We start from the raw sequence: 25,662 nt of genomic DNA on the forward strand, positions 1-25,662 counted from the left end.
TTTTTTCTCCATTTTTACAGATTCTACCGAGACCATGAGAGGGGGTAACCACCTAATGTTTCTAGGATGGGAGGATAGTTTTTTGAACCCATTGAGGGAATCATTATTCTCCAGCATGAATCTTTTCTGTCTTTCATCTAAATAACCCAAGCTCTTTGTCATTGGGAATTCCAGGAAGATCACAAGAGTTTTTCTTAGTTGTCATGAAAGGCTTCGACCATGATCGACACCAAAGGTCCAAACCCACTGACCACGTGGGGCAGTGGGAAGACGGAAATGCACACTGAGCAAGGAAAATATCTCTACTCACAGATCCATCTCATTTTCCAAGAGCGATGGATACTTACGGGACTTTTTGGTGGTGACGTTAACTGGGGGGCTTGAGGGACCCGTCCCAGCCGTGTTATAAGCTCTCACAGAAGCAAAATAGATGGTGTTAGCTTTCAGACCCGTGATGTTTTTGGTGGTGACGTTCCCACTCACTCTCGTCCTGCCAATCATGGATTCCTTGGAGTCGTCTGTCCAGTATAAGATCTGGTTGTTCAAAACAAAGAACAAGCGATTCACGGCTTTCCCACCACTATCAACCACAGGCACGTGCAGAGACACAGGGTAAGGGACCAAAATGATCCCGAATTAAAAGGAGTACAGCAGAACAACCAAATAACCAAAGTCTAACACATAAATAAAAAACAAAAGAAGAAATGAAAGATACTGTAGGTGAAGACATATTCTTAATAAAAATTAAAGAACCTGGACATTTCCCAATTTCCAAACTAAAGTAATTGATGAGCCGTGTGAAGGTTATCAGCTTTAACAAAGAGCATATGACACAACAGATCAAAGCAATATTTGTGCCACCGATCAAAAACTTTGGTAATGATGTTTCGCTATTGCCACTGCCTCCGGAGTTCTTTGGTTAATAATTCAATTCTTTGGTTAATAATTCAACTTATACTGATCCTACTTTATGCATTAGCATTGTTTTAGACACCTATAAAAAAGACAAAATAGAATAAATTGTAGTACCTATTTCTAAGCCCCTTTCAGCCTAGTTAGGAGGTAAGAATACGTGTGTGAAAAGAAAACACAGGATGTGTTCCAAAGAAGAGAAACCAGAAAAAAAAAAAGTTATAAGAATTTGGAGAAAGACAACATGGATCAGAGAAGAGTCCAGCTTGAAGAGGGGATAGAGATGATTGAGAAATAAACAGGGTTCAGAGAGGAGGTGCGGCATTCTAGACCCGGAATGGCAAAGAGTCTATCAAGTGAGTTCAACTTTATGTTTGGATCAGAAGGTTCACGTCGAAAGGAAAACATAGGGAATCAAAGTGGTTTAGAATTATGCTTTCCTTCTAACCTCAAAAGCCCATAAACTGTGTTATCTGTTTTACAAATCATTGGATTTGCTAGTTGAGGAACAACGAGCGATCAAGGACTTTTCTTTCGCACATTCTCCCTCCTTAACGTTGTGAGGTTAAAGACCTACAGAGGCCATTTACTTCATTCCATATAGACTAAAGGAACAGACTTTGTAGATCTGGGTGTTTTCTTATGGCTTAGCTCCCTTTCCAAGGTGAGGACGTCTTTCCAAGTCATACTCCAAATCACAGAGCAGGTTTCCCAGTGAAGTTCTGAAGATCACTGGGTTGTAGCTCAGTGGGAGAGCACTGGCCTAGCATGTGTGAGGCACTGGGTTTGATCCTCAGCACCACAATTAAAAAAAAAAAGTCCGAGTAATTAAACAAAGTAGCTGTCTGATTGCCTGATTACTTTTTAAAAATATCATTGTGGAAAACAACACACTAGCAGCATATTATTAATATGTTAACATATTATATTAACATATTCTTATATATATTAACATTACATTAATATGTTAACATATTATAATAACATATAACAATAATAACATGGTTGTACTAAATGTTAACATGTTATATCCATGAGAGCTGTATCTGTACATCAGCTCTCTAGAACTTACTCATCTTATTAGAGGGAACTGTATGCCCCTTGAAATGCCTATCACTTGTAAATGTTCTGCTTATGATCACCTGGAACGATTCTCTTCCTTCATTCCTTTCTTTAGCTTTAGACATTGCTATAGTGTAGATCTCAAGTCCCTCCCCAAGGCCCATGATGAAGGCTTGGTAGCCAATCCATGGCACCATTAGGCGGGTAGGGAACCTCTAAGAGATGGAGCCTAGCGGCAGGAAGTTAGATCAATGGGGTTGCAACTTCAAAAAGATGTTGGGACTCTGGTCCCTTCCGGTCTCTCTCACTGCTTCCTGGCTTCCATGAGGTGAGCAAGTTCTTTGGCCACATGCTCCTGCCATGATGGATTGACTGGCCACAGCCCCAAAGCACCTGGCCACACAATCATAAACTTGATCCACCCAAACCACCAGCCAAAACATGTCGTCTTTTTAAGCCGATCATCTCAGGTATTGTGTTACAGTCAGGAAAAGCTAACCAGCACAGACGGGCACCAGGATACAGGAAGACCCAGGTCAGTGGTTCGGGAAAGAGCAGGTGCGGTGAGAGGGAGCGGGAAGCGCAGGTGATTACCTCGTAGCCCAGCACCCGTCCTGTGTTCCGATTCCAGGCAATAGCGTTCCAGGAAACCTCCACTTCAGAAGCAGAAAAGCTCTGGACCGAAGTGCCCCTTGGGGCCAGCTGAGGTTCTACCATCCAGACAAAGACAGAGACACCGTGAGCAGAGGGCTTCAAGAAACACAGGGCACAGTGGACATCCATTCTCAAGGGACACCGTCCCAGAACCCAGGGCCACTCACCGTCCTCCCCGGAGTAGACAATGGACACGGTGCTCACGGAGCCGTCCCCCTCGTTGTTATACACGCCCACTTTGACCTCAAAGGGAGACAGGGGCAGGATGCTGTCGTTGCGGTAGATGAACTTGGAGGATTCCACGAAGGCGACCCTTTCCTTGGTCCAGGTGGTGGAGCCCGCGGGCCGGAACATGACGATGTAGCCAAACCCTTCTCCATTCTGGAGCTCTTCTGGAATTGACTTGGGCAGAACACGAGCGGTCACTCAGGATTTGCCAAAGTACTGCATTGAGCCATTATGATAGTAATGAGCTGACCTTTCTTTTGTAGGAACAAACCTGGATATTCACCCTGTTTGGTGAGGTATTGAAAAAAATACTCTCACTTGGAAGGCGAATAGGAACGTGATCCCCAAGAAAGGTACAGAGAGCCACAGCTGAAGCTTTCAAATAAAAATAAAAAAAAAACAAACTCTACACATTTGGATCTAGTTCCTTAATCATTCAAAGATTATAATAAGAAGTGGTCTAGAAGATGGCAAGTATTTGAGATAAAACTAAGACCTAATTTGAAACTCAGCACATAATTAACTTAGTGACTACTTAAAACTAGACATGTTTTCACTTCACAATATTTTTCAAGAAAATCTGTAAGATGTGGGTGATGAAATTGCTTATGAGAACATATACCTTCAGAGAGAGACTATTGCTCATGGAAAAGCATCAAGAACCTTCCAGTATTTTTAAAACATATATCTTCACTAGTAGTACCACCCCTGTGCATTTTCCTGACATAAATATACACAAATTCCCAGAAAGATCAAACTCTATAAATACATTCGAAACCTAAAATTACACAATAGAAATGAGTATACATTTCCCAGACTCTGCAGGTAAGAAAAATTATAAATGATCACATAATTTAGCAAATGAAAATGAAGTTGTGCTTGATTTTGGACAAGTCTCCACCTGGTGATAAGGAACTTGTATTTACAAATCAATGACTTAGTTGTATGTTTTTGCAAGGGAAAATGCTTCCTTAATACCTTGGTAGACTAAAAAGGCATACCTAACGGGGCAGAGAGCTCTGAGTCCCTCAGATTCACCATGACATTTCTGAGTCCTCCTTATCCAGTGGAGTCCATTGACTTTATTACAGTATCCCCCAAAGCTGCACCGTGTCTGGTGACCCCGCTGTGGGAGCCCCAACCAAAGGAGCCCTCTGGGTCATAATCTATGTGGTGCAAAATCTTTGTGCTTTCTGTCAGCAGTGGTGGTGCTTGCCTATAATCCCAGAGGCTCCGGAGTCTGAGGCAGGAGGATAGCAAGTTTGAGGCCAGCCTCAGCAATTTAGCAAGACCCTGTCTTCTAAATAAAACATTTACAAAAAGTTCTCAGGATGTGGTTCAATGGTGAAGTGCCCTGGGTTTAATCTCTGGAACCTACTCCACATAAGAAAAAACTATATATATATATACATATATATGTACTATAGTAACTGACAGAAACAAAATCTGTCACTTACAGGGCCTGCATCTGAAATAGGAGGACTGAGTCCTGAGCCAACGCAGGGTAGGAAATAAGCAGAAGTCAGGCAGTAGTAAGGGCTCTTAGAAGCTAAGATAAAAGAAGCTCTTGAGGAGAGGGAGCAGAGAGAGGACTGAACTAGTAGCCAGGTGTAAAACTGGAAGCAGTAGATATGGCAAGAACGCGCACAGGCAGGGACTGGTAAAGCCAGGGCTTGTTCACAAGAACAGGTGATGGTGGACCAGGCTCTGTGCTCAGAACAGTGATGAATGACGTTGCGGTTCCTCCTTTGACCTGGCTGCTGGGTCGCACGGGTATTTTCCTGTCCTCATCGCTTTCCACGTAGCTTTAATGAAATCCCCATTAACCAAGACGACCTGAGCTGGTCTCTGTTTCTCACCTTGTGAAACAGTCTTAAAATACAGAAAGGGAACAGGACAGGAAAGATCCAGCTCAGGGAAGCTGAGGAGGATGATTCTAACAGCGAGTTTCTTCTTTTGCACAAGGAGACCAGAATTAGAACAGCTGGTGACATGGAAGAGATTTGTGAGAATTTTAGAACACGCGGGAGTATTCGGCTTTTCGGGATGCTTCCCTGAGCTCAGATGTCGTCACTGTGCTGAGTCAGATTCAAGGAGGGTTTGTAGTTGTCCATCGAGTACAATGACTTTCTCATGGGGTTCCCTCAAGAAAGATCAGAGTCCTGCAGGTTCCATTTAAGGAGAACAAAAGGGACTTCTTTAAGTTTTTTCTTTTATTTATTTTTTACCTATGGACAGAGAGTCAAAGGAGGAAGAAATCTACAGAGCTGTTTCAAGATGGTGGGAGTGAGAGTTTCTTCCTTTAAAAACAGAGAGAGTGATCAGTAGAATAAAGGAACCCAGAATTTCACAGGGAGTGAAATCCATTAAGATGGATAAAGACTCATAATTTAGTTTTCAGCTGCAGTGTCTGTAAGAACTCAATCTTCAGTTACAAGCCAAGGTTGGCGAATGCGCATTCAGTCAACTGCACAGCCTTCTAGCCAAATCTGGCACTCAGCCTAGTTCTGAAAATAAAGATTTCAGGAACCTTGGCTCCATGCTCATTTATATGTGGTGTGTGGTTGCTTCTGAGCTACAACAGTCCAGTGGAAAGTTGAAGAAGGTCCGGGTGGCCCACAAGATTGACGAATTTCACCCTCTGACCCTTGACATAAAAAAGAGTGTCCATTCCCATTAGGGATATTTGCCTCTTACTTTATCCTCTATAGTTAATGCATAGTTACATTTTCTAGGACACATTCACCAGGGGCCCCTCAAACCTAGATGCATTTGGAAGCATAAAACATGAACACATGCTGACGTCCACTTTATATTTCCTTTGTTTTGATTCTTTTCCAGCAACCAAGACATGATATCAATGTAGTAACTGCCCATTCCTTAGAAAGGAATGATATGCATAGAACTTGTGACCGGTCCCTCCCCATCCATGGATAGACTACCAAATAGTTATCTACCAACCTTTAAGAATTTCTGACTCTGAGGGAGAAAAATTAAGATGTGAAATCAGCAAAAGTTACTGATTATGATGTGAATACACAACCTTCGAAGAACAGGGCAACCCAAATACCTTAGTCACCAACTAACCACAGTGATCCTCTTGGTAGGACTCACTGGAAGGCTAATGAATTTGTGGGAAATATGCCCAGAGGGTCAGAAACAGTATGGCAGACAAGTGAGGACTCTTGGCCACCCCGAGCCATCAAACTGCATGGGGACAAGTCACATTCTAATTCAGGGCAAAGGAAAAGAGCAAGAAGAGAGAGCCCTGTGTTCCAATGCTGCTTCTCTGCCCACTGGTAGCCTCGGTTTCCTCAGCAGCTGTGTTATGGTTTGGATGTGAGGTGTCCCCCAAAAGCCCATGTGTGAGACAATGCAAGAAGGGTCAGAGGAGAAGTGACTGGACTTTCAGAGAGTTAACCTGATCGGTGAATTTATGCCCTGATAGGATTCACTGAGAGGTAACTGAAGGAGGTTAGAGTGTGGCTGGAGGAGGTGGGTCACTGGGGAAGGACTTTGGGGTATATACTTGTATCTGGTGAGTGGAGTCTCTCTGCTTCCTGATCATCCTGTGAGCTGCTTCCCTCTGCCACACTCTTCCGCCATGATGTTCAGCCTCACCTCCAGCCCCAAGGAATGGAGCCAGCTGTCTATGGACCAAGAGCTCTGAAACTCTGAAACTGTGAGTCCCCAAATAAACTTCTCCTCCTCTACAATTGCTCTGGTCGGGTCTTTTAGTCACAGCCTTGAGAGAGCCGACTACACAGGCTGTTACCCGACTCCCAGCATGGCCGTGAGCACTAATGAAATGAATGCTCAGTGCAGTAACCAGCCCCTGGAAGTGTCCAGTGTGTGTCTTCCCGCCCTCTCAGGCCTCTCGGAGCCTCTGCTCTCTCTGCACACTGACTTCCACAAGGAGCGTGGACCACGTTCCAGACACTGTGCTGGCCCCTAATGTCCCCATGAAACGAGACGTCCAGAGTGAGGATGACGTTTGCCAGCCTTGAGGAAAGACCATGTTTGGCAGGTTCCTTCCACACACACGAGGTTCAATGGCTCCCTTCTCCTTTCCTATCTCTCATGGAATTTTGTGAGGAATAAAACAAATTCAACGGAGTACTATAATTCAAAAAGTGCATTTCTCAACCTTGACCTTGTTGACATTAGGAATTAGCTTATTCCTTGTGCTTGGCCACCCCACATGGAATCTGGGGATGCTGGGAAGTATCTAGACCTGTACCCAGTTCAGCTCACCACAGCTAAGTCCTAACAACAAAGCAAGTCCCCTGTCATGGTAAAATGTCACGTGGAGATAAAATCATGCCTGTTCTCCAATAAGAACTACCATGCTATATAACAGACATGTCATTACTTAACTAAAATATCCATGGCCATCCTGCAGTTAGGTGCAATATTAAAATGTCCAAGGGAAGCTAAGGAGCTGCAGTGCCTGGCTGTAATCCCAGGGACTCAAGAGGCTGAGGCAGGAGGATCGCAAATCTGAGGCCAGCCTCAGCAGCTTAGCAAGACCCTAAGCAGCTTAGTGAGACCCTAGCTCAAAAAAAAATTGAAATGGTTGGGGGTATGGCTCAGTGGTTAAGCACCCCAAAGTGTAATACCTGGTACCAAAAACTAAAAATAAAAAAGTCCAAGGTAATAAGGCAATTAAAAAAATTATATAGATATTATCTATTAAAATAGTTACATATATTATACATTATATTATATATAATATACATATTACATATATTATTATATTATATATTAAAGTTATATATATAATATATAAAAAATATAATATATATTATACATATTATATTAACTGGACAAAATTCATCACACTGATAACATCACAGGCTGGTGAAAACACAGAGTGAAAGGAACCCTCATTTCCAGTGGGAATTCAAAATGGTAGGGATGCTTTGGAAAGCAGTTAGGGCTTCCTGCTGAACTGAACGTGTTCTTTCCATAGGACCCAGTGAAAGCTTATGTCCCCACAACAGCCTGCTCCGAGATGTTTACAGCAGCTGTATTTAAACCATGCACAACTTGGAAACCCCTAATATGCCCTCCAGCAGATGAGAGGGTCACCAACTGCTGGTGCGCCCAGACACTAGATCACAATTCCCAGCTGCCAAGCCATGAGAAGACGTGGAGGAAACTCAACTGCACATCACTACGGGAAAGACGGCAGTGTGGACCGTCCACGCTGTGGAGGATTCCAGCTACACCACGCGACATCTGAAAGGTGAAGCTGTGGAAACAGCAAAAGATCAGGGGTTGCCAGAGGTCCAGAGCAAGACAGCAATGAAGACGCAGAACCCGAGAGTTGTAGGGTGAGCAGAGTGCTCTGGAGAATACTATCACGGTGGACACTGGTCAGCTCAGATTCGTCTAGACCCACAGGATGCAAGACACAAGGGACACAACCTGACGCACACCATGAACTTGGGGTTGCGATGTTTTCTCAGTGTAGGGTCATCCATTGCAGCAAGACACAAATCTGGTGGGGGTGTTGATAATGGGGGGAAGGGATTGTGATTACACGGAGGTAAATGATATGTGGGATTCCCATGTAATCTTTCTGGGAACCTAAAACTAGTGTTAAAAATAAAGTCTTAGCCGGGTATAGTGGCTCACTCCTGTAATCCCCGGGTCTCAGAAAGCTGAGGCAGGAGGATCACAAGTTCAAAGCCAGTCTCAGCAACTTAGAGAGGCCCTGGGAAAATTAGAAAGACTCTATTGAAGTTAAAAAAAATAAAATAAAAAGGATTACATAGAGGGAAACGAGAGGGAGTGGGGTATGAAAAATGGTGGAATGAGACACACGTCATTACACTATGTACATGTATGATTACACAAATGGTGTGACTCCACATCGTGCCCAACCATAGAAACAAAATGATGTACCCCATTTGTGTACAGTGAATCAAAATGCAGTCTGTAAAAATTTTTTAAAAAATATTGGGAATGTGTCTCAGTGATTAAGCACCTCTGGGTTTAATCCCTGGTACCATAAATAAATAATGAACAAATAAATAAGTCTTTAAATCAAAACGAACCACAACAAAACCTTCACACACACACACACACACACACAGTATTCAGACAATGAAATAAGGCTCTTTTATAAATTACAAACAGAGCCCAAAGCTGTTATAAAGGTATGAATTCGCGTGCATTCAAAAGAGACAACAAACCATTTATATACAGCATTGCTTTAGCAAAGTTTAGCCTAGAACCTGTGGTAAGTATATACAAGGAGCATCTTTGTTTAGAGAGAGATTAGAACTAAAAGACTCTAAGAGAACTGGAGGAAAAGTTATGCATTCCTAGCTACGTGATGAAAGAAGGCTTTAGAAAGAACCACATGCTCTGTATTTTCTGAAATCCAGGGGATACACGTTCTTTGTCCATAATGACAAAAGCTTGAGAATCTTCAAAACTGGAGAGAAATCTGCAAAGCCTGTGGTGAGTAAAGAAAGAAACTCCTGGCAGATACAGACCTTCGACTGGATATGGAGCCGAAGAGCTTGCCCTCTAAAAATATATGTGCAAAGGACTTAAAATCAGCATACTACAGAGATACAGCCACATCAATGTTCATAGCTGCTCAATTCACAATAGCCAAATTGTGGAACCAACCTAGATGCCCTTCAATTGATGAATGAATAAAGAAACTATGGTATATATATATACAATGGAATATTACTCAGCCATAAAAAATAATAAAATTATGGCATTTGCAGGCAAATGGATGAAATTGGAGAATATTGTGCTGAGATAAGCCAATCTCAAAAAACCAAAGGACGAATGATCTCGCTGATAAGTGGATGATGACACATCATGGGGGGTGGGAGAGGGGCAAGAATGGAGGGACTGTATAGAGGGAAAAGAGGGGTGGGTGGTGTGGGGGGAAGAAAAAAAAATAACAGAATGAATCAAAAACTATTACCCTAGGTAAGTGTATGATTACACAAATGGTATGCCTCTACTTCATGTACAAACAGAGAAACAAGATGTATCCCATTTGTTTACAATAAAAATAATAAATTTAAAAAACCCATGATGTGGGGGCGTCTGGAATTCCATCCAGTGCTTGACAAAGATCCTCTGGAGGATGATTGCAAAGGCTCATCCTAAAAGGAATTGCCGGATGTTTTCCTCAGAAGCATGGTGTTTTCTCTGATAATATATTACTCATTTCAGTCTGAACAGATTGCTTAAGGAGATGAAGGGAATACAACAAAAATTCCAGAAAATATTACCTACAATCTGATAAACAATGGGTCTTTACCACTAACAAAATTAAAAATAATATTGCAACCGTACAATGAGTCCTTGAAAGCCTCTGGAGAAAATAGTTGTAGATCTGCCTTTGTCTCCAACAGGCTGGTTAAATTTTAACGATGGTTTTGTTTATGTGTGGTGGTGAGGTAAGAGAATAAGGTTCCAAAACATTCCTTCCTTCCTACAAAGAATATGTCACCCCTATAATAAATGTTGGTACACAATAACCATTGGGACCACTGCCCTCCTGTAGCCCTTAACTCAGCAATTTAGATATTAACCAGATGGACCTAGTAGAAATGGTCACATGAGATTACTTGTCTATTGCTTTAACCGCGAGAGTAATAAGAATAGTCTTAGGTCACATAGAGTTTAGATATTAAGGAAATAAACATTGTATTAGCTCATCAACATAGTTAGATATTCTTAAAACAATTGTGATTAGGTAAGGATGATCTGTAAGGTTGTTGTTTTCTGCCTATGCTTTGGAAACTTCTTTAATATTAACCACAAGACTGCCATTATAGCCTGAAGAAAAATGTATATAAACCCAGCCTTCCCCAGAATAAAGTGGGATTGATTGCACCAGAACTAGAGTCTGTGTCTCTCATTCTCCATCCATCGCCAACCCTGTCTCCCTGCGCCCCGTTTACCAGTGTGGAACCCAGGGACTCCTTCTAGGGCTGGATCCCGGCACCATGAAATCTATTTCTTAAAAAAAAAAAAAAAAAAAAGAATATATGTGGAGCTGTCAAGAGGGACCGCCTAGGAGCAGCCTTGATAGGGACTCTATCCCCAGAGATCACCTACAGCATCATGATGCTAAGCACAAACCCCAGAATGGAGCAACTGAGGCCACTCGTCAGCAACCAGTTGGATCTGTACTGAGAAATCAAGACTGGAGGTCCTCCGTGGGAGCGCTCCAAGGGAACAAGGTCCCCCCCCAAACACGTCACACACCAACTGCCCGGTAAATCGCGGGCGTCTGGTCTTTCGCTGTGTCTTATGTATGTCAAAGTCAACTCACAAAGGGGTCGGGAACCAGCATGTGTTCTACCCCTTTCCTTTCCTCCCACGCCAACCCTCTAGGACCAGGAGAATCCAGGGGTAGCACAGGGAAGGGGACTCATGGTTTAGATACCAGGAGTCCCAGAAAAACTCATGTGTGAGACAACACAGGGAAGCTTCCTGGTGAAATGACGGTGACCTCATCAGCAGACTAATCCCATGCGATGGATTAACTAGTGGTGACTAGTCAGGTGGGTTGTGACTGGAGGAGGTAAGTCACTGGGGTGTGGCTTTAGGGTTTTTATTTTGTGCTTGGTGAGCGGAGCTCTTTCTCCTTCCTTGTGGCCATGACCTGAGCAGCTCTAATCTGCCACAGACTTCCGCCATGATGTTCTGCCTCACTTGGGCCCAGAGCCATGGAGTCAGCCATCTATGGAGTGGAGACCTCTGAAACCGTGAGCCCCAAATAAGCCTTTCCTTCCCTCATTATTCTTGCTCAGTCTTTTGGTCACAGTCAGGAAAAAGCTGAGTAAAACCATGAGGAAAGAGAAAAGGTGGAGGAAATGGAGAGAAGAGGAAGAACTGGCTGTATTTCCTCTCTCATGGGACAGCATTCTAGGCTAAGAGGGTCCTCAGGTGCTGGACATGAGAAACTTCAGGATGGCTCAAAGTCTCGAGTCTAAGAGACCAGAACCCAATTTGCACTTGGTAAAAGTCAAGTGGAGAGGATAACATTAAACACAACAACCCGAGGAGTTATTGCGTGTGCCTCTATTTTCATCTAGACCTCAGGAAGAACAGGTCCACAGGCTGTAAAGACCCATGTCAGGGTAACCACTGTCGTCTGCTGGAAGGCTACTGAGTGCACCTCCTACACAATAAAACAGCTCTAATAATACACTTCCACCAGAACAGGGCCCCGTCGGGTCGTAAAGGAAATGATACCCACCAAGGAAGGCTCCGTAGACATTGAAGTTGTTTTCCTTCTATTTGGGAGAAAATTGTGCTGAGTTAGTCATACTCCTGTACTTAGTACAAGTAAATTTCCTAATACCATCCCTAAATAATCCATCATCAGAAGGATGTATTTTTATACCCTGTATTTTCATATATTCCCAACAGTGATCCAATAAATCTTTCTGTTTTTCAGTGTTCTTCCTGGCTGGCTAAATCTTTTTCCTTCAAAATAACTTAGTTGGACAGAAAATTACCTCCCACGTAATGACGAGTTCAGATCGACTTCCTCCGCCTCCGCTGACGCTTACCGGTGCTACCACGGGGACTGAAAGCAATCAAGAGAAATGTGGGGTGGCAGTTATTAAAGCCCATCTTCATCAGGCAGAATCTCGTTTTTGGATCTCACCTTTCCAAATCCCAACCTGGCACACTGTGAGAGAGAGTCTTGCATTTTTAATGAACATAAATTATGTTTACACATATCCAAATTTCTAAGAGAGAGGACACAGTTGTGTTTGATACATGAGCACCCTGGCTCCAAAATTAATTAAAAATCGAGTAACATCGCGCATTTGACATTATTATGCATCATCTCCTAATTGGCAAAATGATGTTCCATTCAGATGGTATCAGAGATACCGCTGATTTAGTACCTAATTATATAGTTGTGCTGTAAACAAGTTACTGAGGCGGTATATTAATTCATTATTTTTGTCAATAAACAAACTGAAATATTTTTTCTCCCCTCCTTATCAGCCATCAGGATATCGTAACACTTAAAATAAAATTCTTAAAAATAATAAATGAATTGATTTTCATTTTAGACTCCTGTGTTTGAATCTCACAATGCTCAGGAAAGAACAGGAGGGACATGTCGCTCTTAAAGGAGAGATTTCTCTTGTAAAGAAGGTGACTGTAGGAAGAGTCCCGGTAGCCCTGTGGAATACTCAGAAACCAATAATTCTGATGAATCACACAAAAAAGTGCCCTTCAGCTATACCCTTCCGAGGACGAGTGTAATAAATAATAGTTCAAGGCACATTGCAAAATTGACAATCGCAAAGGTGTCTGTGTAAGGCAGTGCGGGATCAGATGAGGCTTTATACCTGTGGAACTGGTAAGAAGGCACTATTTTTTCTTGACAAAATGACAAAGGTATCCCGTACCTTTGATAATGGTAAAGCTGCTGGGTATACTGTCAAATTTGCCGGTTATGCTGTGCATGAACTCTGTGAAGCTACGTCTGGCCATTTTGACCAACATGGAGGGGTGAGGCTAGAAGAATCTGCATAGGGCAGGGGGGTTAAAATACACCAGGCCTCTCTGCTCATGGAAACTTTCCCCCCATGCACAGACCATCTAAGAAGATCTAGTGTTTTATTTACTCGCCTTTCATACACCTGCTGAACTCTGTCCACAACATAGCCAGACGCTAATCTGTTCTTTTTCAAAACAGCCACCTGTCCGACATACATTTTCATATTCAAATTTACCCTGGATTTTGTCTCCGTATAATTTTATTAAAAAGATCACTTGGACCTACAAATGTTTTCTCTCATCTGCAGAAGTAAGAAAAAAAAAAAAAAGGAATCAAAAAAGGGGATCTTGCTTAAAATGGGAAATCAGTACAGTGGACGGGGAATCTCATAATTCTCATTAAAGAAAAAGAGGGACGGGGAACAGCAGAAGACCTGGGGATGAAGTTGGCCCAGCGATGCTATGTGCATGTGTAAACAGATCTCAATTTGTTCCAATTTTATGTATGACTATAGTGTACCCATTAAAAAGAAATTAAGTGGGCTGGGGAGATAGCTCAGTTGGTAGAGTGCTTGCCTCGCAAGCACAAGGCCCTGAGTTCAATCCCCAGCACTGCAAAAAATAATAATAATAAAATAAAATAAATAAATTAACTGATAGAAGGAAGAATAACTGAGTCCGAGAAGGGATCAGGAGGAGGGTGGAAAAGAGAGAGAAAGGAAAAGTACTTGGGACTGAATTGGAGCAAACTATGCTCATATGCATGTATAGATGTATGGAAATGAACCCCATGATTCTGTACAGCTCCAATGCACTGACAATAATATTAGAAAAACAACAATCACTTGAACCCAGATCTAATTTTCTAAGTCTTCTAATACCTTTGGTCAAAATATCCATGAATCAATGTATATTCTGCATGGTTTCTGGGTTTAGAGTGTTTGGCAGGTTACAGGGACATTATTTCATGGTCTTTGCAGAGTTGAGTTGTGTACAGAAAATGGTTGGAAAACAGACTTGGGGTCACTCTCTACAAAGTTTTCAGTCTTCTGAGAAACCTGAAGTTCCATTCTTTATTCAGTTTTCAAATTAACTATAATTAAGGCTGGAACCATAGGGAGAAGAAGTTGGTGTGTTGAGAGAGTGGGAGGGAGGGTAGGGGAGACTTCAGTATGACTTATAAACTTGGGGGGATCCGTACGACTAGCACAGCTCACTGGGAAGGAGGGGTTCCCTGTCAGCACAAACTTTACCCTAAAAACTCCTCAATGTGGGTCGACCTTGCCAAAGCTACCAGGATAAAAATAAAAATAAAAAAAGCAGCTGTAAGCAACCACCAGAAACCAGAGCTGATATCCAGACTCATGGTCCACACCTAGAGATTCTGATGGCAGGACTGGAAATTTCTATATTTACACCCTTTCTCTGGCTAACCTCTGAGTTGAGGCTCACTGTTAATTGGAATAATGCTGGGTTCACATTTGTTCATTCAAATCCTGAACCTATTAAAAAAAAAAAAAAAACCCAGCTAACACCCTGGTCCTTCATTTCCTGCGCTGTGAAATGGAGGAACGTCTTCTCAGCTCTGCACTTGCTATACGATTTAGTTAGATGCTATTGCTGTGGACTATATTTTTTTCTAGAGCCAATCCTCTGATGGAGATAGGATGCTAGACCTGGCGAGGGAGCTCAGTTGATCAAGTGCTTGCCTAGCACGTGTGAGGCGCTCGGTTTGATCCCTGGCAACACACACACACACACACACACACACACACACACACACAATGCTATCTTCAGTTTTAAAACTGAGTTACTGACATCTGATAATTGCACATGCCTTCTGGAATTAGCTGGTGTGTGTTCAGCTAAGCCAGCTGCAACAATGTGATCCTTCATTTATATGACAGAAGAAGGGCGTCAACTTTATGAACTACACAGAACAAGCTGATCTGCTATCAACTGGACACAGAAGTTTGAGCAGAACAAAGAGGATTCATTGAAAAAAAAAAATGGCTCAAGAAGACCTGATTCCAAGGCTGGTTCCACTTGTGTTCTGCTGTCCAGTGATCCAGCTGGTGCTCAATTAGAGCTCCTGTTAAATCAGCTGAGGACCCACCTCATTTGCATGGGGAGGAATTTATCCTCTGGTTCAATGTAGCTGCAAGTGGACCAGAGTTGAGAAAGAAAACGTATAGCAACCTGTGCCAGAGACTCGATTAATTCTTGGCTACAACATCTTAATGAAAGAAGCAGTAACTCATTTGCATCCACCAATCTGCAGTTTCTCTATTGGATTTTGGCTAGAAAATAGATAAGATGCACAGGGAGCTTCTGAGACACTCTTATTCTGATTTTCCTGCTAAAGGGTGACCATCTTTCATGTGACCCAATATTCAAGGATGAACACCTTGCCTGGTACAGATAAAAAACTAAAAACGAGAGTCTCGGGCTCAGTATGTACCACAAGACCCATAAAAATAACACTTAATTTTTTCCCCTATCAGAACTGTCAGGAATTTTCCACTCTTTTCAGAAACTTTGATTCCTTACCTGACGCTTTCGTTCTTAGCAACTCCGATGGTTTACTCGGTTCTCCGATTCCGATGCTGTTCCCAGCAACCACCCGAAATTCATATTCCACCCAAGGACTCAGGCCAACCACGGTCGCATTGTATGTCTGGCCATTGAGAATTTCGGGGACTACAAAGAAAGGGACACTTAAGACCACGGATTGGCACTAGTCAAAAACAAAGGATCGTGAGAGATTATTATTAAAAAAAATGAAAAAACTATAAAATCACATTTAACAAATCGAGAAGTGTTTTTCTCGTTGGAAGCTAGAAATACCTGTGCCACACGTACCTGTAGCAACTGCTTGCCAACCCACAGAAAAAGGGGTCCGCGTCTGAATAGTAAATATTTGAATGGGACTGTTATTATCCGGGCCTGGTCTCCAGCTCAGCTGGAAGGTGGTACTGGAAACGTGTTCCACTCTTACATCCTCTGGCGGACCTGGAGGACCTTGAGAAAGACATCTTATCATGACCGCACTGGAGATTTTCTAAATGCATCCATTTACAAGGAGGGTCTGTTTCTACCGGTTATGCTTAGAAAATAAAATATGGGCCATAATGTGCGTGTGTAGCACATAATTAGAGGTTACGTCCTATTAGCCTATGAATTCAGCTTACATAGTAAAGCATTAATGTGGAAACGTTCCCTTTGGAACTTAGAAAATGCTAGTCACAGGGAGATTGTATACCATCTGATGGAAAGCAAAAACTGAACGGCTCTCTTAAATTCTTAAAGAGGAATGCAAGGAAAGTCAACTAGAATGGACAAGTTCAGACGTAGGTGGCCTTGCTCTGCTCAGACAAGAACGGTTTCTTATACAGAAGGCAAGTCTATGCCTTGTGATGGTAGGGATCACACCCTTGGTCAAGGCTAATCATTCACCAAAAACAGACAAAAGTCGATCAATGTATTGTCCGTACCCAGAGTACCCTGGAGTCTTGGAATTTAGAAAAGAAAAAGTCTACAAGATCGTGTCTCACTATTTCGTCGTGATGTGGTGCTTCAAAGATTGACCGTGGCGATGTCCACATCTGTGCTCGTGAGAAAGGAGTGTGACCATTTCCCCCCGGGTATAGGCTTACCTCGAACAATGACGTCAGCCACAGCAGACAGACGTTCCAGGGTAGTCTGTACCGTGCACAGGTATTTTCCCGAATGACTCAATTGGATGTTCCGTATCATCAAATCCCCAACAGATTCCTGCAGACAGAAAGAGAAAAATGGAGGGCATAATCATGCACAGCAGGTCTTGTGTTTTTATAGAGCTGGATAAATATTAAATATAAGACTGTTCTGAAATTTGAAAACATTAGGATTATTGGAGTTTCTATCTTTGATGCCTTTTTATTATCCCCTTTATTATAATTGCATCTAGAAAACAAGTATGTCTATGAGACACATAAAACAAAATACAACAAAACAAAAGCAGATGCAGCTTGATACACAGCAAATATCCAGGCAGATAATATGGGGAGAAGGATTATGAGAGACGGGATGCGTGGGAGGGTTTGGGTTCCTCTTATTAAGCACTTAGCGACTGCAGATACTCACTCCTCCGATCCGCTCAAAATGGGTCACTCCTTTCTTTAAGTCTATGACGTCGCCATTGAAAGACCACACAAATACAACGTCCATAGAGGGGTCATGGGACACCTGGCAGGGCAGGACAATACTCTCGCCAACTGTGACATCCATTGTGGAAGGGGGGACAGTAATGACCGTCCTCTCTGTTGAGAAAAAAAAAATCAAGAAAAGCCAATCAAACGCTAAGTTGCTGAGGCTGGCTTTGAACTTGCGATCCTCCTGCCTCAGCCTCCAAAGCTGCTGTAATTGCAGGCAAGTGTCACGGGGCCCGGCAAGACACATACATTTTTGAATTTTTGGCGACCTAAAGTTCGACCATGTTCAGTATTTTTTTTTAGAATATTCTGTATTTATGTAGCTATGACTTCTAATTAAAGACACCATTTTATTCGTACCTCATATGGAAAGAGTTTATAGAAACCACAGACCTTCAAAAGCCAGCATTCCACCTGTATAGAGTCTTTTAAATTTTTCTTCTAAAATTTCAGCCATAACATAACATTGCAATTCACAGAGTGGCTAGAATTCTGAATCAGAGTCTGTGACCTTCCAACCCGACCGAACTGTGTCCCTAAAGTTATACCCACCAGAGCTCCTGTAGTTTTATAATCACATACTTTTATTTAAAAGTAGGAAAGCAACATATTGATTCTGACATGCTTCTGATAATAATTTTCTCTTTAAATGAAACATGCAAATGAAAAAAAGATTTGCCTTCTTTAATCTGGTCTTTGGAATATTGGAATTTTGCACCCATCATAGAAACTTTTCCTCTAGAGAGAGCAGTCTCGATGTCAACTGTGTCACACACGTCCTAAGTGGCACTTCACTGACAAACATGTCCAAGGACACTTCTGAGAGAGTTCTGGCCCTGAAGAGTCCTGTATTTTTTTTTTTTTTTTTGGATCAAAAGAAACTCACAATGAAATAAACCAATCCCACACAGCCGAAGGCTGAATGTTCCCTCTGATAGGCGGATGTGTCTCACAATAAGGGAGGAGGGGGAGGGAAGAACAGAGCAGACAAAGGGGAAGGAAGGGAAGGGAGAAGGGTGGGCATAGGAAAGACAGTGGGATGAATCGGCATGACTTTCCTCTGATCATACAGGAATACCCGACCAGTGTAACTCCACACCACATACAATCCCATGTACGTATAATATGTCAAAAGAGAGTCTGTGGTCACTTGTAACTAGAAAGAATGCATAAACATTTAAAAAAAGAAGAAAAACCCACAATGATAATTGCTATGGTTTAGATATGAGGTGTCCCCCCAAAGTTTATGTGGGAGACAATGAAAGAACATTTCAGAGGTGAGATGATGAGATTATGAGAGATGTAATCATGAATGGTTTAACCCACTGATACCGATGAACTCAGGGGTAACTGTAGGTAGGTCAGGCGTGGCTAGAGGATGTGTGTCACCGAGGGAATGTCTTTGGGGTTTATGTTTCGTCCCTGGTGAGCAGAGCTCTGCCCTTCTGGTTGCCATGTCCTGAACTGCTATCCTCTGCTGTGACCTTCCGCCATGATGTTCGGCCCCACCTTGGACCCAGAGCAACAGAATCCACGGTCTATGGACTGAGGCTTCTGGTCCAAAATGAGTCTTGTTCCTTTCAGGTTTTTGGTCACAACAATGAAAAGCTGACAAAACAATACTAATTCTTGGCTATGTTTTTATGATGAAAGAAATAGCCGCAATCAGAGAATATTGAGAATGAACTAAAATGGCAGCTGAGTATCCATCCCTAAGGGAGAACTGGATATACATCTTGATTTTGAAGTGAACCATTTTACCCCCATTAAATGTGCTTTATGGGATCTACATGAAAGAATGAAGGTGTAAGGCCAATTGTCATGGGAAAATGTTATACATGAAGAAGTTCCAAAATGGCGGCCGTAGAGAATTCTTTCTCTGAGTCACACTAAATGGTTAGACCTTTAAGTGATGGAATCAGAGTTTCAATCCCTTCTGACTTTCATTCTGCTCAAGACACCAAACCAACACTGACAATCTAGTTACATGTTTATATGTCTTTATATGTTACATGTCTCATGTATGTGCCCCTCTCACCATGTGATGCCCTATGCAACTTCTGGACTCTACAGAGTCTCCACCTGCAAGAAGACCTTCCCCAGATGCTGTTCTTTGACATTGTACTTCTATATCTCCAGAACTATAAGAAACAGGCTTCCTTTCTTTATAAAATACCCAGCCTCAGTTCTTTAGTTATAGCAACAGAAAACAAAGACAGAACATCACCGTATTTTACAATAGAGTGTCGCATTACTATTCAAATGCTTAAAAATTTCAGTAGTGTTCTTAGTAAAGAGTTAAAGGTGGAAAGCGGAAAATAATAATTTTGGGTTTTAAGGGATATATTGACAAAGGAGTCATGGGAAAGGAAAGCATATATTCTATTTCAGAACATAATGCAGAAAGTTCTCAATGTGAATTTGATATGTCTTCGAGTTTTCATTTCTAAGAAACAGCTCCCCTTCTTTTAGTTATTTTCCCTTAGTTCACTTATAGATTATTAGATTCATGCACTTTTTCTTCTAATCATCTCTAGGGAGGGGTTTCGAGATGTGTACTATGTTCATTCTCAATTCCAAGCCTCCTCCACATCTCTCCCCCCAAATCAGGGTAAACGAGACCTAACATTTAAAGAAAATTTTTGAGAAATAAGGAAAAATTTCCCCTCTTGCAGGGCCTTTATCAAAAATAACTAATATCTTATTTATACTTATTGGAAGTATTTTGCCTAATGAGATGTGATTAAACATTTTTGATCATATAGTAATATAATTGTCAAATATTAAAAATGAGAGATATTCCTTCCAACTATGATACCAACACAGTGGCAACATTAGATGAAGTATGCCTTATAACCATAGTGCATGGGTAGTAAGATAATAATGACAAAAAATTCAAGAATAAAACACTCTAGCATTATAATTTATAATGGGTCCATTTTCACTTCTTAGTTCACTGATAGCTACTATGTATTAAGAATGTACCTCATGTCCTGTCTTCTGCTAATTATTGGCAACACAAAGGTAAAAGAAATGCAAAAAGACAGAAAGAAATAAAAATGAGGTGGTATCTTCCTTCACTGGGACTTCAGTCAGGGAGAGAGGTTGGCTTTAATCACATCCTGTCCATGTGTAGGAAGTTCTGACTGTGGTCAGCACCACACAGTAGGAAAAAATGATTCTATTCAAAACTTAGCTTGTAATTCTCCGTCATTGGGAAATAATTAATTATTGATCACTGGGAAAGAGTTATTTTAACTGAGAAGGAAAGGCAAGGAGGAGTTAGCTAGGGGAAGGTAATGGTTAGAAAGAGGGAAGATATTCCCTGGGCAGGAAAGATCATTTATAAAAGATATGGGTGGGGAAGAAGCATAGTGGACAGCCACGGGAGCAATACGGAATCGACGTGGCAAGTCAAGCTGAAGGGCAGCCTGAGCTTTAGAGCTGATCAAAGCCAGCTACCTCATTTCTGGGTCCCAGTGCAAAATGAAAACATAAGGTACCTTGTTCAAACAAACAGGAAAAGAATGCTATTAAAGGTATTAAATACCAGGCACTTTAAATAGCTTGCTACTTATCAAATATAATGAGCGTGGTCGTGATGCATGAGTACACATAAATTTCCAAATCACAAAATATATACTGTTGGTGTCATTTTATTTAATGCAATATATAATAAATACTTTATTGAAGTTGTACTTTAAGTGATGATAAGGTGGTCTCGCTTGATCTGAAAATTCACTTTCAGAATATCAAAATTTATAATTTCAGCAACTTCATTTTTAGTTGATGAAAGGGTAAGTGACTCCTGGCAATCGTAATGTCAGGATTTTTGATAAGTTTTTCTTTTGCAAAGGATCTTTTTGCCAATATACGTTTTGGGAACCACTGAGAGTTTCTTTTAGACTGCAATATTAATATAAATTGCTTTTTAAAATTTTTTTCTTTTGATACTGGAGATTGAAAACCTTAACCACTGAGCCACATCCACAGCCCTTTTTATTTTTTATTCTGAGTCTAGGTTTTGTTAAGTTGCTTAGGGCCTCGCTAACTTGCTGAGGCTGGCCTCAAACTTGAGATCCTCCTAGTTCAGCCTCCTGGGTTGCTGGGATTACAGTCTTGTGTCACCACACCCAGCTGTTACTATAAGTTTACGAAATAATTACTTTAAAATATAAATTTTTAAAATATCTAGAGCTGATTGTTCTCATGGAACCGATATTTTTTTGAGGTGGGGTACCAGGGATTGAACCCAGGGGGCGCTTAACCACTGAGTCACATTCCCGGTTCCTTTATTTTCTATTTTGAGACAGGGTCTGGATAAATTGCTTAGGGATTAAGTTGCTGAGGCTGACTTTGAACTTGTGATACTTCTGTCTCAGCATCCCAAGTTGCTGGGATTTCAGGCCTGAGCTACCACACCTAGCTTGGAACAAAGTTTCTAAAAGAGAGTTAACCCTTTTTCTGACACTGTAAAATCCATTTTGTTGTAAGTCTGAATTTGATTTTTGATGTCCATATATATAAAAAAAAACTAATTTTTTTATGGCTTGCACTGTAACTTGGGGAGTTTGTATAAGAAACTGCAAGTGACTTCATGATTTGGGTATAATTCACAATGCCTGTTATTCATTCCATTGTGGTATCTTCAATTATAAGGAAAAACTCATTAATAACTGGTTTCCCTGGAGCTGCATATAAAAATAGGGTTTTGTCCTTAAACGGAATCATCTTCCAATTAAATTTTTATTCCTAAGCCTGTGGATATTAGCTTTGCAATGTTGCAGAAATGCTCTAAACCACAGGTTTCGAACTCTTTAAAGAATTTGAATAACTCTGAAATATGCTTTTTATCCTAATGTCCATATCCCAGCAGAAAGAAATAGTTTGTGATAATTTACTAACTAAGCGTATTGCTTGACCACGACAGTTGGTGTCCTGGTTCTTAGACCGAGTGTCAACCTTTTTGCCAATGTCACAGGGTCAGCTCGGGCTGGGGCAGGCTGGCCTCCTCCCACCCTGGACTCTGGAGTTGGTGGACTGGGTCCCTTCTTCCCGGCAGCGTTTGCTGACATCCACTCCTGTCCCTGCTGCCCCATCACCTCCACCCCTCCTGGCTCAGGTTCTGATGTGCCTACGCCCTTCTCGCTGCAGCGCGCTGACTGCACCTTCCACGCATGCGCACTCCTGAACAGTGCGCCCACGATTTGCATGCACGCTGCCTGGGGGTCCTCAGACCTGGCTGGAGTTGGGGTCTGCATGGGTTGCTGCTGCCCAGCTGTAACCCCGCGCTCACACTGACACCCCTTCATGTGTGTCCCACTGAACTACTTCAAAGCAGGCTCACAGACAAAAATGACTAAGAATTTCAAGGCAGAGTCTTAAAATAAGCCTGGGGCATTCCTGAGCAAGGTCCCCTGGAAGAGTGGGTTACCCGTTCATCAACTCTGGATGGCGTGATAAGAAAGAGTCTCTTGCCAGGCACAGCGACTCACGCCTGGAATCCCAGCAGCTGGGGAGGCTGAGGCGGGAGGATCACAAGTTCAATGCCAGCCTCAGCAACTTAATGAGGCTCTAACTCACTTAGGGAGACTCTGCCTCAAAAGAAAAATAATAAAAAGGGTTGGGGGTGTGGCTCAGTGTTTGAGCGCCCCTGGGTTCAATCCCTGGTACAAAAAAGAAATATTCTCTGACATAGAAGAAGAAATCAAAGAGAACCCGGGGAGGTAAAGGTTGGAGGGCGGGAGGGGTGGGGAATGGGCAGACTTTGCTCACGGAGTAAAAAGTTTCAGTTAGACAGGAGGAATAAGTTTCAGACATCTATGGCACAGCAGGGCGACAACAGTTCATAGTAATGTGGGGTGTATTTCAAAATTGCTAAATGAGTAGATTTTTCGATGTTTTCATTACAAAACAATAATAAGTATGCTATGCGATGGATATGTTAATTAGCTTTAATCATTCCACAATGAAAACGTGTTATCAAAATATCACATTGTAGTTTGTAAACATATACAATTATTTGTCAATTACATTTTTTTTTCCACAAAGATATGTCATCTCTTTCCTAAGATACGAGGAGTATTAGAAATAAGCAGCAGAGCGGTGGAATAATGACCACCCAGGATCTGCGCTGTGGAAAATGGTAAATACCTGCAAAAAAACTAGTTCTGGGCAGTCGGATGTGACGCACAGGAAAGGAATGTGTGGTTATTTGAGCGACGTTCCTCCGTGGGCTTCCTTGGCGGGTCAAGCAGTGCTTGCCCGAGGATGTTCTTTATGGCTGTTCCTCTTCCCAAACCCCAAGCAGACCTGCCCCAGGGCTGTGGAGGTGAAGCCCCCCGCTGGCCCATCTGCAAAGTTCACTTCTGCAGCCCTGCACAGCCCCAGCTCAGACCTGGAAGGAAATGCCCAAAGGGCCTTAGCCACAGTTTTGGAGACGGGGAGAGTGGTGCTTGAGCTGCAAAGACATACCGTGCCTTGGAGGCTCCTTCGGGGAAAGAGCAAGGGCTTTGCTCTACCCAGGAACTCACCTGGGGCAGACACCTTAAATTCTCAGGACTCCCCAGCATCTGAGAGATGTCTTCAAACCACTCAGACCACAGAGTGGGGCACGTGGCTGTACGTACATCCCTTCTCTTTGCCCAGGAGTGGATTATTCCAGTGGACCCTGGGAAGGAACTTGAGGCTTATTAACCCCGAAACACTTCTCCGTGTTTATGGGTAAGTGAGATGGTGAGGGCCCGAGTCACCGCAAATGAAGCAGAAGCGAAATCAGCTCTGCAGAACTCTCACTTGTGAAATGTTCAGAGTCCTAGAGACTGTTTCTCTCCAAAGAAAAAGAGGGGGTACTTCCTCCTTTTCCTTTCATGCCATTTTATATTCCTTAGGTAGAAAATTGGGTCCAGTGGTCTGAAAATTCCAGTGTGCCTAAGAATTGCCTATAGAAGTTATTTAAAAATGCAAAGTCCTTGGCTCCAACCAGAACTGCAGATTCCACTGACCTGCGGAGAGACGGCCAGCATATGGACTTTAACAGGCTTCTCCAGCTGATTTGATGTAGTTACTCCAAGGAGTATCTTTTGAGAAATATCCCATTAAGTTTTGAAATGTGAACCTGAAATTTTTCTGGAAGGGAATCCAAGCGCTAATGAAATATATTGTCAGAAAGTCTCGAAAGCTGTGGGGCCTACAAAAAGTTCATAGCCAGGCCAACATTCGGTTTGTGATGTTTCAAAAATAAAGTTGGACTTAAAGTTGGACTTCTGCATAGTCATCTTTTTTTTTAGAGTTTCATAGAATGTTTTAGCATATAGAAAACCCTAAGAATCCCAGGATTAAAGAAATATCTCAATTCTAGGTTTCTTGCACCCGGTAGAATATGGAATATTTTTAATCCATATAAGACTTTTTTTGTTTCCAGGTATTGGGGATAGAATCCAGGGTCTTATGTATGCTAGACAAGCACTCTGTCCCTGAGTTGTAACTCCATTACTTTTTATTTTTATTTTCAGTTAGTATCTCATTAAGAGACCTAGGCTGGCCTACAACTTGTAATCCTCCTGCCTCAGACTTGGGATTGACTGATGTTTCGCCACCACACCCAGTTCATAGAACACCTCTGAATACACCTTGGGATATAAGAGTTTCTAAGAATCAAGGTTCAGAAATGTGGCTTTCATGGTTGAAGAGGATGACATAAAGGTACTTACATATGTGAGACTATTTTACATACACACACACATAAACATACACATACACACATATATATTCATATTTATGAAGCACATGGAAATTTAAACTTTAAATACTTTAGGAGTAATTGATAGATTTTTAAAATAATAAAACTGCTTTTCTTATATCCAGATCACCTAATCTTTGAAAAATACTTTCTGAAATACAGGATTGTCTTGCAAATGGGATAGGTGTGGGGGAAGGAGGTAGGGTTACAGATTAGATAAGAGGTTAGTGATGAGTTATATCTAATACAGACATTAGATATGAGTTCTTTGTTATCAACAGGGGCTGGTGAGTAATGAGAGATCCTTGTCTTACATTCTTTGCCTTTGTGTGTGTTTTTAAATTTTCATTAATAATAAAA

General features: G+C 41.9%; 1 protein-coding gene across 2 annotated transcripts in view; it reads right to left on the reverse strand.

The window, feature by feature from the left end:
- The window catches only part of Cntn6 (contactin 6), a 176,791-nt gene that overhangs the window by 13,394 nt on the left and 137,735 nt on the right, over nucleotides 1–25,662 (reverse strand). For both annotated transcript variants that reach the window (XM_047534747.1, XM_047534746.1), the window contains 8 exons: nucleotides 17,494–17,669; nucleotides 17,025–17,142; nucleotides 16,231–16,389; nucleotides 15,919–16,068; nucleotides 12,366–12,436; nucleotides 2,796–3,030; nucleotides 2,569–2,684; nucleotides 348–534 (listed from right to left, as the gene is read on the reverse strand). In XM_047534747.1, coding sequence (XP_047390703.1) covers nucleotides 348–534; nucleotides 2,569–2,684; nucleotides 2,796–3,030; nucleotides 12,366–12,436; nucleotides 15,919–16,068; nucleotides 16,231–16,389; nucleotides 17,025–17,142; nucleotides 17,494–17,669 — 1,212 coding nt within the window. The remainder of the gene's footprint in view (nucleotides 1–347; nucleotides 535–2,568; nucleotides 2,685–2,795; nucleotides 3,031–12,365; nucleotides 12,437–15,918; nucleotides 16,069–16,230; nucleotides 16,390–17,024; nucleotides 17,143–17,493; nucleotides 17,670–25,662) is intronic.

This window comes from Sciurus carolinensis, chromosome 19 (genome assembly GCF_902686445.1).
Source record: "Sciurus carolinensis chromosome 19, mSciCar1.2, whole genome shotgun sequence".
NCBI classification, from domain to species: domain Eukaryota; kingdom Metazoa; phylum Chordata; class Mammalia; order Rodentia; family Sciuridae; genus Sciurus; species Sciurus carolinensis.